The sequence below is a fragment of the Cheilinus undulatus genome, linkage group 7 (genome assembly GCF_018320785.1).
Source record: "Cheilinus undulatus linkage group 7, ASM1832078v1, whole genome shotgun sequence".
Taxonomy (NCBI): Eukaryota; Metazoa; Chordata; class Actinopteri; order Labriformes; family Labridae; genus Cheilinus; species Cheilinus undulatus.
The window spans coordinates 44,706,793-44,720,906 of NC_054871.1; the positions used below are offsets into that span (position 1 = coordinate 44,706,793).

At 39.7% G+C, this 14,114-nt stretch overlaps 1 protein-coding gene across 5 annotated transcripts in view; it reads right to left on the reverse strand.

The window, feature by feature from the left end:
• The window catches only part of mcf2l2 (MCF.2 cell line derived transforming sequence-like 2), a 203,842-nt gene that overhangs the window by 138,061 nt on the left and 51,667 nt on the right, over positions 1-14,114 (reverse strand). For 4 of the 5 annotated variants that reach the window (XM_041792057.1, XM_041792053.1, XM_041792056.1 and 1 more), the window contains exons 2-6: positions 10,441-10,524; positions 5,186-5,300; positions 4,725-4,815; positions 2,460-2,579; positions 27-143 (exon numbers count right to left, since the gene is read on the reverse strand). In XM_041792057.1, the coding sequence (XP_041647991.1) occupies positions 27-143; positions 2,460-2,579; positions 4,725-4,815; positions 5,186-5,300; positions 10,441-10,524 (527 nt within the window). The remainder of the gene's footprint in view (positions 1-26; positions 144-2,459; positions 2,580-4,724; positions 4,816-5,185; positions 5,301-10,440; positions 10,525-14,114) is intronic. The other variant, XM_041792054.1, reaches the window with a different exon arrangement.

The following is a 14,114-nucleotide window of genomic DNA, read 5'->3' on the forward strand; positions in this document are numbered from 1 at the left end:
AGTGCTAATACGGCATGTTTACTCACAGTACGGTGGTGTATCCACTGGCTGTGCACGTACTCCAGGTTCCCCCCCAGCTCCCGGGTCAGCTGGCCTTTCTCCACATAGCCATGCAGGTCGGACAGAGAGTTCAGCATCACAATCTGCAAACATATGGAGACTTTAAATTATCACCCTTTTTTAAATTTACCATTTAAACCACAAACAACAGTAGCAGATTGGCCTTAGTTGATACATAATGTGCTGTAGGGATAAGGCCGTCCATAAGGGGGAATAAGGGGGAAAGCTTTCCAGGACCAAGCCAACTGGGGGGACCATGGAGTTGAGCAAAATCATGGTCCATTGTAAATTTAAGCTGTGATATACCTGTGATATTTATACTGATAATAACAGTTACTCTTATCAAAAGCAACAAATCATTTATTCATTTTTTTATACTTCAGTAAATATTCTTCTTCAAAATGTCTACTCCTTTTCTTAAAACAGGATAAAAATAAGTAAAAAGTGGCAAAATGGGTTAAGAGAAGGATAAAAAAGTGCTATAAAGTTGCAAAAAATGGCCTAAAAATGGTAAAAACAGGCAGAGAAAGTGATGAAATGGGGTTACATATGGCAAAAATGTTTTAAATGCAACAAAGTGGGCAGAAAAAAGTGGATAAAAAGGGTTTAATTTTGCAAAACTTAGTTACAAGGGGATAATGGGTGGGAAAAACTGACAAAAATGGGTTAAAATTAGGCAAAAATCGGTAGAAAGAGGAAAACTTGGTAAAAAGTGCACAAAACGAATAAAAACTGCTAAATTAAAGTGGCTAAATTGGGCTTTACAAGTGGTTAAAAGAGGTTTAAAAGTGGGGCCAATAAATAACTTCAACATTAGACCTAATAATAGCTATAATACCACATAAAGCATCTGTTAGCCAGGATTCTAGCACCAATGCTACTGGTCCAATACAATGGCATTGATAAAAAAAACAATAAATCACAGCTAAGGAGGGCCCGTTCACTGGGTTGGTCAGGGGCCCAGTCAAATCTGTGGGCAGGCCTGAGTAGGGATGCAAGTAAGGATTATTTTGATAGTCAACATGTCACTGACTGGTGGGAGGGCTGGGATCGAGAGGACATGAAGTGAATCTAAAAATCAGCTGCATAGTTTGTGACACTTTGACAGGACACATTCTGATAGGCATCTTTTTGGATGTTATCTTTCACAGATGGGGTTTATGGGGGTCCTTGGCAAAGTGTAGTAACCCCCGCACTAACTAACATAGACGTCTCCAACAAAACACACAAGTAAGAATTGTTTGCTGAACCCTTAAATTAGGTAATTCAGGCTTTATTAGCTGTGTTTCATATCTTGAAATAAGATGAATGTGGCTTGAAATAAATGTAATGAGGTATTTCTAACAGCAGTTTTCCTCACTAGTACAATACTTTTAGACTATTTGTTCTTTTTGATTCTCTCGATTTTAACAAAGTAAAACAGCAAAGTTGAAGCACCTGCATTTCACATGCATACTTTAAGGAGGTCAATGCCTAAGCACGCCACTACAGTTTACGTGTTTAAGCCTGTAAGAGACAGAGCCACAAATGAGAACACAGGATGTGCAGAATCCATGAATTCACCCACAAAACCACCAACGTTCAGCAGACAGCAACCAGCACACTGATACACAATAGGTGGATGCCAGAAGAACGTTACTTGTCTGATTGTCAACTGTGAAGTGTAGTGGAGGAGGGATGATGGTACGGGTTGGTTTTTCAGGGTTTGGGCTAGGCCCCTTATCTCCAGTGAAGGAAAATCTTATTGCCATAGCATAACCAAGACATTTTGTTCAATGCTATACTTCCAATTTGGTGGCAACAGTTTGGGGAAAGCCCTTTTCTATTCCAATGTGACAGTGCCCCAGTGCACAAAGCAAGGACTATAAACACATGTTTGATGAGTTCAGTGTGGAAATACATGACTGGCTCCCCATCGAGCATCTTCAGGATGAACTGGATATTACGAGCAAGGCCTTCTAATAGTGTCTGAACTCATAAATTCTCTACAGGATGAATGGGCACAAATTCCCACAGAAACACTCCAAAGTCTTACAGAAAGCCTTTCCAGAAGAGTGGAGGCTGGTATAGCTGCAAAACGGGGGCCAAATAGTGTATCTATTTTATGCTGTATATAATGTAAATTAAAAAAATAGATATAAAGTCACAATAGACAATTTCTTGTAAAACCTACACCTTGAATTACAGCTTAACTGTGCTAATCCAAACAGTCTATCTTTGTTGAAGGTGTGTGTAACTCTGAAAGTTTGATGAGGATGATCACAACTTTGATGATAATCTGCATGTTTCATGCATCATTTATTTCACATGCATGTAACTAAAATAAACACGTAGTCCCCATAACCTTCTAAGCCAGCTGACATTTTTCCCCTGGATGGTTTGTACTGAAGCATGCTTACCGGTACCTTCATTTTAAAGTCATCCTTGTGCAGTTTGATCCCGATGTCTGCGATGGCCCTCTGGAAAAACCTGGACGGCCTCAACACCAACACAAGCTGCAGGTTTCCAGGAAAGGCCCCCTAGACAACACAGCATTACATAAACAATCTATACTTAATTTTGTTTGCCCACTTATTTACTTCAAATTTTATCCAGGCAACATTGACAGAGAAAATTGAAATGCATTTACTGGAGATGTAAAGTAAGAGTCTACTTGCTAGTGTTATTATTTATTTATCTATTTATTTATTTGAAATTATATGATGCTTTTTCTATACATATGAAATAACACCTGGATTTAATTCATCATCTTTCAAAAGTTTCTTAACATTTAATTTTCTCAATCTTCAGTGTCAATAAACACTTCTCCAGTAAAGCCTTGTGTGTTGATGGTTTGGGAGACCTTAGACTGCCCTCTAGTGGACACAAGCACACATTACAACAGTGAGATTTTCAACGGTTATCTAAGGCAGTAGTTCCCATCCTTCCCTTGGAGCACCCCCTACATGTACCTAAGAAAAAGCTGACCCCCCAGAGATCCACTCAAAATAAAAATGATGCACTTCTGTTGGAATTTAACATTTTGTTTCATTACTAAAAAAACTTTAAGGAAATAGGCTTATGCATGTTTTTCTTACAAGAAAGCCTTTGTCTGAGCTACTTTATAACTGTTTTGTCATGGTTTCAGCACAAATCTAATTTTGACAGCCTCAAAATATTCTTTCCTCAATGAACAAATCTTTACTCTTGTTTCTTTACTCAGTGTTTTCTTACTAGTCATCTCTGTGGTTTGTTAGAGATACAGCTGAGATTTATTGGGATTTTTGTATGCAAACTCAACAAACAATGCAAACTGTGATTTGTTTTTGTATTTTTTAGGAAAGACAGAAAAGATTTAAGCCATACATAACCATCCATAGTTCAGGTTTTCAACACAAGCTCTCATACAGAAAAAGAGTAAGGGTTAAAACATGTCTGTTTATGTGTTTGTACACTATATTGCCAAAAGTATTCACTCACCTGCCTTGACTCACATATAAACTTAAGTGACATCCCATTCTTAATCCATAGGGTTTAATATGACGTCGCTCCACACTTTGCAGCTATAACAGCTTCAAATCTTCTGGGAAGGCTTTCCACAAGGTCTAGGAGTGTGTTTATGGGAATTTTTAACCATTCCTCCAGAAGTGCATTTGTGAGGTCACACACTGATGTTGGACGAGAAGGCCTGGCTCTCAGTCTCCGCTCTAATTCATCCCAAAGGTGTTCTATCAGGTTGAGGTCAGGACTCTGTGCAGGCCAGTCAAGTTCATCCACACCAAACTCTCTCATCCGTTTCTTTATGGACCTTGCTTTGTGCACTGGTGCACAGTCATGTTGGAACAGGAAGGGGCCATCCCCAAACTGTTCCCACAAAGCTGGGAGCGTGGAATTGCCTAAAATCTCTTGGTATGCTGAAGCATTCAGAGTTCCTTTCATTGGAACTAAGGAGCCAAGCCCAGCTCCTGAAAAACAACTCCACAGACAAGCACCGTTCTCCTGGCAAACGCCAAACCCAGACTTTTCCATCAGAATACCAGATGGAGAGGAGTGATTTGTCACTCCAGAGAATGCGTATCCACTGCTCTAGAGTCCAGTGGCGGCGTGCTTTACACCACTGCATCCAACACTTTGCATTGCACTTGGTGATGTACGGCTTGGATGCAGCTGCTCGGCCATGGAAACCCATTACATAAAGCTCTCTACACACTGTTCTTGAGCAAATCTGAGTGCCACATGAAGTTTGGAGGAAGTTTGTAGTGATTGACTCTGCAGAAAGTTGGCGATCTCTGCACACTATGCGTCTCAGCATCCGCTGACCCTGCTCCATCATCTTACGTGGCCTACCACTTTGTGGCTGAGATGCAGTCGTTCCCAGTCGCTTCCACTTTGTTATAATACCACTGACAGTTGACTGTGGAACATTTAGGCGCAAGGAAATTTAACGACTGGACTTGTTGCACAGGTGGCATCCTATCACAGTACCACACTGGAATTCACTGAGCTCCTGAGAGCGACCCATCCTTTCACAAATGTTTGTAGAAACAGTCTGCATGCCTAGGTGCTTGATTTTATACACCTGTGGCCATGGAAGTGATTGGAACAACTGATTTCAATTATTTGGATGGGTGAGTGAATACTTTTGGCAATATGGTGTATTACTGTACATGTCTGTGAGAACTTACAGCTATCCTGGACAGAGAGGCCTTCACTGAGCTCCATTTGTCCTTCCGCCTGTCGATGATGATGATGAAGCCGATGCTGGCTGCATCCAAGCTGGAAAAATCAAAAATAGAACACGCACATCAGTCAAAGGGTGCTGGAGTGAATGACTTCTGTATCACTCCTATATGAACCAACACTAAGCTTCATTTTTGTTTTTAAAATGTGCTACCTACAGCATGTTTAAACTGGATATAGTTGATTATGTTATCAAACTGGAATGAAAGAAATGACATCCCGAACTGTCTAATGTACTGCTGTCAAATAGGTGGACATGTCAAAGTTTGTTTTCTGTGTTTTTGTCATGTCTAAGATGTTGAATGGAAGTTTTCTTCACTGATATATTCACTGAGCACAAACTTCTTAAGGTCGAGCTGACTTTTAGAATGAGAGCGCTCTGACATGATGTAGGTGAGTCGGGTACCTGGGGATGCTGGTCAGGTAGGTAACAACATTGAGGAAGTCTTCCTCAGGCACTTCACTGAAGCCTGAGTACTCTGGGAAGGTGATGATGGGGGCGCCATCTTTGCCTCGCCCTCCTACAACATAAAAAAACAACAATCAGCATGAATATATCCTATCTTAGAACACGCTGTCTGATGGTGACACACCGTTTATTAATATCAACTTGATTTAGATCTTTATTGAAACTTTATTATGATATATGATTATATAGGTGGTCCTTTGGGCATTTACCACACATGGATGTAGATTTTTTTTTTCTGTGTAACATGTTTAAACCTACTAAATAGTTAAGTATTTCACTGAGGAAGATGACAGGTTACCTCATAAAGTCTTATATGAACCAATTTATTTATCACTAAAAAAAATTAAACCAGAGAAAATCACAGAAAAGATTTCAGACAAGTAGCTCAAGGAAAGCCTTAGAAAGCTCCTCGAATGTGTCTGAATATCTTCCATGTTACTCCTGTCCTTCAACATACAGGCTGAAGACACTAGATGGCACCATTGAGCTAACAAAGGTCTTTGACTCCAGCAAAAATATTTTGACATTTTGTGTAATTGCAGAATATATTAATAGATGAGACCTGCAGAGATGCTTATTTTAGACAATGTTGGCAAAACAGATGAACTGTTGATTTTTTTCTGTCACCCTCAGTTTGAAATCTGTTCAGATCTGCAGATGCAGCAGGAAGACCTTCTCCTAACATTGAAATATTTTATGAACAAAATAAAAGATAATTAAATTTAATGGACTGTATTTTTACAGAATGAATGGTTATCAGATAGTAAAAATATGAAGTTTTTCTTCTTAAAAAAATGACATAAACTGTTGTGAAAATATTACCAGCACCAGTTCTGTACAGTATTGACTGTGTACCCCATATTTAACCCTTTGGGCGCCAGAGTTTTTCAAGAAAATATTTAATTTTGATATCAAGATTTCAAAAGGCTGTAGCTTGAAAGTGGTTAGAGATGAAGGCATACTGTAAATGAGAAAAATCTTCAATATGACCCAAAGTTTTTGATGGTAGTAAATTCACTCAACTAATTAACATATTCTGACATCACCAGGCTGTGCTATTCGTGGTGTTTTGACCACTCCGATACTCCCACCACTTCCCCTCCTTGGCATTCACTGATTACTCTCTCCCCGGCCTTAGTGAGGCAAAGCATTGGCCTCAGTATGTGCTGCTTGTGGACTATCATGGTGCACGGACTCGCTGTCGGTGCTCACAGATGCACCGTCAGTCTCACCCATGGTTTCACCGGACAACTGAACGTGATGTCAGAGGGTGAATATTCCTCTATTCCTCCGGCATTGTGAGTATTCTCACTACAATTTGCTCTCTTTCTCTCCATTACGCTCCGACTACAAGCACCACTTCCTCGTCTCCTCAACCGGGGTGCATCTTTCAAAACTCTCTCTCTCCAAAACTTTGAATAGAAACACACCCACAAATGCTGCTGGGATTGAAGTTACTCATGTCTGCCATCTCCTGGTGTAAAGTGGCAACAACATTAGGCACCATATTTGCAGATAGAGCCTGTTTAATTCAGCAATATTGCTTGTCGCAATTTTGCAACTTTGGTGCTTAAAGAGTTAAAGAATATATTAAAATGTCAATTCACTTCCATCACTTTTTCCCACCAATTTTGCCAATCTTAACACATCTTTGCCACTTCAAACAAAATTTTGTCCTTCTCAAACCCTTCCACCACTTTTTTCTGATCTTTTTTGCTACTTCTATACCAGTTCACGAGACATTCTGCCTATGGTTGCCTCTGCTGATCCATTAATGCCACTATTAGCCACTTTTTACAACTTTGTACTCCTATTTTAACCACATTTCCCTATCTGTCATACTCATTTTTGCCAGTTTAACCAATTTCTGCCTATTTTTCTGCTTCAGTTAACCCATTTCTGCCAGTATGAACAAATTTTTCATCCCATTTCACCAGATTTTCCAGCCATTTTTGCCACTTTACTCCTATTTCGGTAACTTTTTAATCCCTATTACCACTTTTAACGCCCGTTTTGCCATTTAAACCCCTTCTTGTTTTTTTTTTTTGCCATTTTTCACCTAATTCTACCACTTCTAACCCATTTCTTCTACAGGGTACATAATGGACCAGGACTTTGCTGACCTCCAGTCTGGCTGAGCCCCAGAAAGCTCTCCCATTTATCCCCCCTTATGGACGGCCTTTTCTGCACGACTATTCTTGATTGTGCATGGCAGTGTTTAACCACCTTCAGGTACAGTGGGGTTCCCTTAGTTTCTGGCACATTTGATTTGGGGGTCGTGGGCTGAAAAGGTTGAGAACCACTGGCCTAGGGTACCGGCTGGGCTGGTTGTAGGGGTTGCAAGGCCCTAGTCGTCCTTTGGATGACTAAAGGGCCCACAAACCATCTGTAGTCTCCAGGCGTGTCACCAGGGGTGAAAAGACAAAAGATGCCATGGAGCTTGACCTTGGCTGCCCCCCACCCTCCTATCCAGCCCCGGGTTGTGGAACACTGGGCTCCATGATGAATATTTTGCCATACATACCTAAAAATCATGCACATGACTTTATAATACCCTCATATTACCCATTTTCAATGCAATCTCTGGAAACTGGACTAAAATTCAAATACATGCCCTCTGTAATGATGTGCCTTTCAAACACATCTGATTTATCCTTTCCCTTCAGTCATGGAATGTGCTAACCACGACATCTTTCATTGCTCTCATTTGACCTTTTTTTAAACTTGGGTCAAAAATTCTCATAAAAGGTTTTTTGTGGGTCCTGATGCCTGACCAGCTGAGAACCACTGGTTTAGGAGAAGTGTGAGTAACAAAAAGTTCTACAAGAGAGCAATCACATGTTCTGAACACTGTGTGCCCGAGAGGAAAACCTCAGCACTGAAAAATGGTTTGAGATCTGTGTGACAAAGCTCTAAATAAAAAAGGATAAATACCCCACTCTCACAACAGATACATCTGTGAAAGCCATCAGCCAGACCCGTGTTGACTTATGTAACTCTGGAGGAGGGTAATGCTGACAGAGAGATTTTTAGAAGCAGTTGTTATTTCAACTGTTGTGAGAGTGCTGAGATGAGGAATGAGAGGAATCCCTCAAGAACCACACAGGCTGCTGTGCCACCGCTAACAACACATCTGGAAAGTCTGAGGGCACCGTGAATGCTGGGACGGCAGAAAAAAAGATTCCTGACAGAACTTAAAATAATAGAACCTGCAGTAAGAAGCTGCAGCTGCAAATGTTAAAGACACATCTCTGATGAAGCCTGAGGATCAGGTCATGGTGTTAAACTGGGAGCGATCAGCATGGGAGGACAAGTAGCTGCATGGCTTGTGGTCAGCGCACTCTTAAAGGGTCAAACTGACTCAGTCACCGGGGCCAATTCTGCAATGCTGAAAAATTAACCCTTCAAATGCTTCTTCAGTTCTATTTAAACAGGTTTAGGATGCAGTTCCTTTAGACTGTTTAAATAAACTCAGATCTTTACACAGCAGATAAATCAGTGCAGGACTGTAGAAGAACAGAGTTTGGAATCCATTTTTCAAATTCAGGGGACAAAATCACAATTTTGAAATTATTCACATGTTTAAATGCATGTTAAGATTAAAATAAATTTCTATTTCAAAACAGAATTGTAAGTCCATACTGAGCATGTGAAGAAATGATCAGTATCTTGATTTTGTAATAAAATGACTGCAAAGAAATGCATGCTATGGTCTTGACTTTTAGGTTTATCTAAGCTGCACTGCTTCATCAGTGTGGTCTGAAATCATAACCTGGAGAGAGGAGACAGCTTTAAAGTGTTTATTCTGTAAAGCACAATGTTTAACACTGTTATGCATTAAAAATATGCAGGGGTGCATGTACAAAATGACTCAAAATTTCCAAGGTTAACTTGGTAAGCATGCTAGCATGTGTGCTTCCAGTTGTTTCATCTCTGTTGCTTTCTCCATGTAAATAACCCGGTTAAATGAAACAGTTGAGCTGAGGAATCTTTAGAAACTGTTCTTTATTATGCTTTCATTCTGCAATTTGTTCTGACTAACCCCTCCCTAAAACTTACGACATGTAGCACTACTATTCACCTTTATAAAATGTGAGTTTCATTACCTCATTGTGGTTAGTTTTGATTTTAGGGATGTTTATTTGGAACCAAAAGAGATGTGAAACTACATTTCTCAAGTTCTGGAGGAAACAGGAAGTCTGAGACGCTCTGGGCCTCTGCTGATTGGTTGGATGGTGTGATGTCGCTTTCTGTGACGTTGAATGATCTCTGAAAACTATCAGTCTACGTTCTTGTGTATCACAGGAATTTTATTTTGGGGGGGTCTTTTAAAGTGACCATATATGGTTCTTTGCCCCATAAAAGGTTAATTTGAGAACTTGAACACATATTACACATATTACAGCAGTTACAGCTGCTGCCCCACAATAATGGATCAATTATGGTGCACTTAAAATGATTTGATTTGTCAATAAAAATATATCATGTGTAAACTTTGGACCCAATCACATCATAATGAGTTCGTTCAGTGAGGACAGCCATAGTTTTTAAAAGAGAAGCCTTCATTTCCTGTAAGCATGAAGTGAAAAGGAGAAGGAGAAGGAGAAGGAGAAGTGTCATTCTCATCATAAGATTGAGAGGATTGTTTCTATTTTTGCTGTGAAATGAAAGTGTTCAGCACTTCTCTAAGGCATGTTACTGTACAAAATAGACTTGATTTTTGTTTCCTGTGACAAAGAGTGTTCAGCTCTTCTCCAAGTAAAATGACAACACAGGTCCCATTTTATAGCCTAAATCAAACTTCTTCTGTTTTCTGTGTTAAAAATACATATTGATTTCCACATTTTAGGCGGCTTTAACTAAAGTCAAACCAGGCTTCCAACAAAAAGAGGTAAATGATGAAACATAACAATTTCAAATTTAAAATAAAAAAAAAAATATGTCTAATAAATATCTCTAGGTCACAACTAAATCAACACATGTAATAATATTGTAAATTTTTGTGTCTTTCAAAATAACACTGTCTTACAATGAAGAAATGAAATAAAATTAAGTTGGAATGATCATTGAGGTTTAGTGCATGTTGCAGCAGGCACCATATACACTTTATGGACAAAAGTATTCGTCCATCTGACCTTTACACTCTGTCTTGGAAACCCCAGAAAGGTAAAAGGCAGGACAGCAGAGTTTACCTGAGAGCAAAGCAAACTGTCGATGAAGCTGCTCAATGATGTCCACGGCCAGCAGGGGCCTGATCTCCTGCTGCATGATCTCATCTGGAAAGAAACACACACAAATATGCTGATCAGATAAAGACGTGTTCTGTAACATGCATGAAACCCTGTTAAAGCAGTCAAATCCATCTCCCTGCTGCAGACCGTCAAACTCAAACATGGTTTTATTAGACATGCTGTACGACATCTAGGAATACTTCAGACAGGATTTTTACAATAAATGAACAGAAATGTCAAAACTGTACATAATCAAGGCAAGGTTATTAGCGTAAACTGTTGTAGTGAAAAAAGGAAATCATCGGAGAGGGATCAGGGAATGAATTGCAGGAAGGGGGTCACAAGTCAGACTCAGACCCAGGCTTAGAGTACTAGAGGCTCTGATCTCACCACCATAACTGCAGTGGCCTCTCACCATAACATACACCCATTTGAAGGTAGGGGGACATCAGGAAGAACCCTCTTGGTGCTCTACCAGTCGTTGTAAACTTTAACTTTGGGTAAACACAGGAACTGCACAGGACAAAAGCTTTCACTTTAAGAGTTCATCTGTGTGAGAATGAGAATGAACGCCTGCAGACTCAGTGAGTGAATGATATGATCATCTCTGCCTCTCTGAGTGCTTTGTGAGTGGCATTAAATCACTCTTTTCCTGGAGTTAGAGCTTCATGTATTCTTTACAGACCAGTTGCATTAAAAAAAAACAAAACAAACAAACAAAAAAAAAAACATAAAAGAACGTTTATAAAAAAAAAAAGTCCGTGGTGAATACATGTAGTTATCAAATTATTGAGCAAGCCAACAAGTAGAATAGTCTTATATTTACATCATAGATACATGGCAGGTGATCAGGGTTTTTTCTCTCTTTCTGAGATATGTTAGAAATCATGAAAATCATGAAATCTGATGACTCTCATGACTCGTGCATCGTTTGTCATGCAGTGTACAAGGTGACACAACGGCCAACAGCAACCCAACTACAGCTCGACTAGCTGACATAATAAGAGAGCCCTGAGCAGAATCCTCAACTATGGGGTATTTTTAAATCAATCATGATGTTAAACAGGCCATTCATGGTTGATAACCCTCCTATGTGGCTGAATTAAAACAACTTTGCAAAGAAGAGTGGGCCAAAATTCCTTCACAGCGAGGCAAATGCTTGCCTGCAGTCATTACCAGGAAGGGTGGACAAGCAGTTATTTGTCCGTGTAGGTTCTCAGTCATCTAGGTCATGGTTATCCAAGGCAGAACTTGGAACCAGTCCAGTTGCCACTTGATCATCTTTGGACAACCAGTTATTTGGTTTAGGGGTGAATGTTATATTTACTCAGGTTATATTTGCCCAGTGACAAAATTTGTTGGATCTGAAACAGTAACTAAATTACGAAGGAGGCAAATACTTTTTCCCAGCGCGGCAAACAAGGATGCTATTCCCCTTAAGGTTACTCGGGTTTTCAACGATTAGTGTGTCATATCGAAACATCTCAATATCCACTTCCTCATTCCCCTCTATAAAAAACATTTCCTATGAGGAAATGAAAACAGCAGACACGACAGGTTAAGTGGATATTAAAGTGATGATTTTATATTTGTTTTTGTAAAACGTCTTGGGTTAAGAATAAACTTTCTTTAGACTGTTTCATACAACATAAGAGCCCTAATAAAGAACGGCAGCCCTGGACACAGAACACAGTTGACATAGAAGTATTGATTTTACAAATCAATTGTGGTTGATATAATTTGGCTTTTTGACAAAAAAAAAGATTACAAAAGAACACTTAACTATCAAAGAGAAAACAGATTTCTACAAAGTAATGTCAATTAAATTAAAATATCAATTAAATACAGTAATAACCCCCTTTAAAGTGACTGACCTAATTCAACAGAGATCCAGTCAGTCAGTGCTAGTAGTCTCACAATTAGTAACACAGTGATTTCCTGAGAGCGGTGAATGTGTCTCTAGTGATTGTAGTATAAAGATACCTATGTCTGGAAGGTCCAATCACTGTTTAATCAGTATTCCTGGCTACCATTACACCATGAAGACAAAAGAACACTCCAAGCAACTCAGAGAAAATGTTATTAAAAAAGTCAGGGGATGGATACAAAAACATTTCCAAAGAACTGAGCACCTCTTCAGTTCTGATAAATCCGTCATCAAAAAATGGAAGGAATGTGGCACATGTGTAACTCTGCTTAGATCAGGCCGTGCAAGAAGGAGAGTAGTGAGTAGTAGTAGTAGTGAGTAGTGAGGCCACCAAGACATCTATGACTGCTCTGATGGAGTTACAAGCTTCAGCAGCTGAGATGAGAGAGATCCTGCAGACAACGGCTGTGGTCAAAGCTTTATGGGAGAGTGCCAGAGAGAAAGCCACTGTTGAAGAAAAATCATGCTAAATCTTAACTAGTTTGCCAGAACACCATCCCCACTGTGAAGCACGGTGGTGGCAGCATCATGCTGTGGGGATGCCTCTCGGCTGTCGGCCCTGGGATGCTTGTAAGGGTAGAGGGTAAAATGAATGTGGCAAATATAGGAAAATCCCGGAGGACAGTCTTATTCAGTCTGCAAGAGAACTACAGCTTGGGAGAAGATTTATTTTCCAGCAAAACAGTGGCCTGAAGCAGGGAAACTACACAGAAATGGTTTAAAGACGAGGTGAATGTTCTGGAGTGGCCGAGTCAAAGCCTAGACCTCATTCCAATAGAGAATTTGTGGCTTCATTGACTAAACACTGACATGAGAGTGAATACTCATATTAAATAATCAATTTCTCAGGATCTCAGAAAATAATAAAATTCTTTCTTTATCACAGGTAAACCAGCATTTTGTTTCTGAAATAATAAGAAAAATAAACTAAGACCTTGAAACAATAACCCAAACCTATTCATTATCCTGTGAGATCAGATTTAGATGTAAATATATTGGTGCATAAACCCTTAGTTTCTGTATGAAACTGATAATTTAAATGTCAATTAACTTTTAACTGCAGGGGCTTTTATTCAAAACTAAAGTGAAAGCTAACTTTCAGTTCTAAGCATTGTAAGATTAATTGGTCTTTACTTTCGTTCTGAATGTTTTCTTCCGCTAAGCTTTAGAGTCACATGATTTCACAGATGTTTTGGATCCAAACTATCAAATATTCTTTGGTCATCCTCTGTCATCATGTACGCTCTGGTTTAATGATTATTACGGTTCTCCTGCAGCCTGAAGCTTTAAACACAGTGTACAGAGAACAAACCCTCCCTCTGTCCTTGAGAATAAAGACGTGCATTAACACTGACTGTACTTTATGACTCTCTAACATGCTTGGCTAGGTTGCGTGCTGGCGGGGGAGGGGAAAGAGAGAAGAAGAAGGAGAGCACAAAGGCTGGCAGTGAGTCTGGCCTTTAAGAGAGGAAATATCAATGTACCTCTGTTCTTGGCATCTGAGTCTGCTGACTTACCAGGGATGTTAAAAATACGGCTTTCATTACGTTGAACTTTGCTGATTCATCTACTTTATATCTCATACGCTGATTCCTTAATCTTACAAAGCAGATGGATATGCCTGTTTCCGTGTGTCTCACTGGCGAATCCATCTTGCAGAGTTCCCGTCTGAGCAATTTGGGCCTGGACCAATCAGCATCAAGAGGCA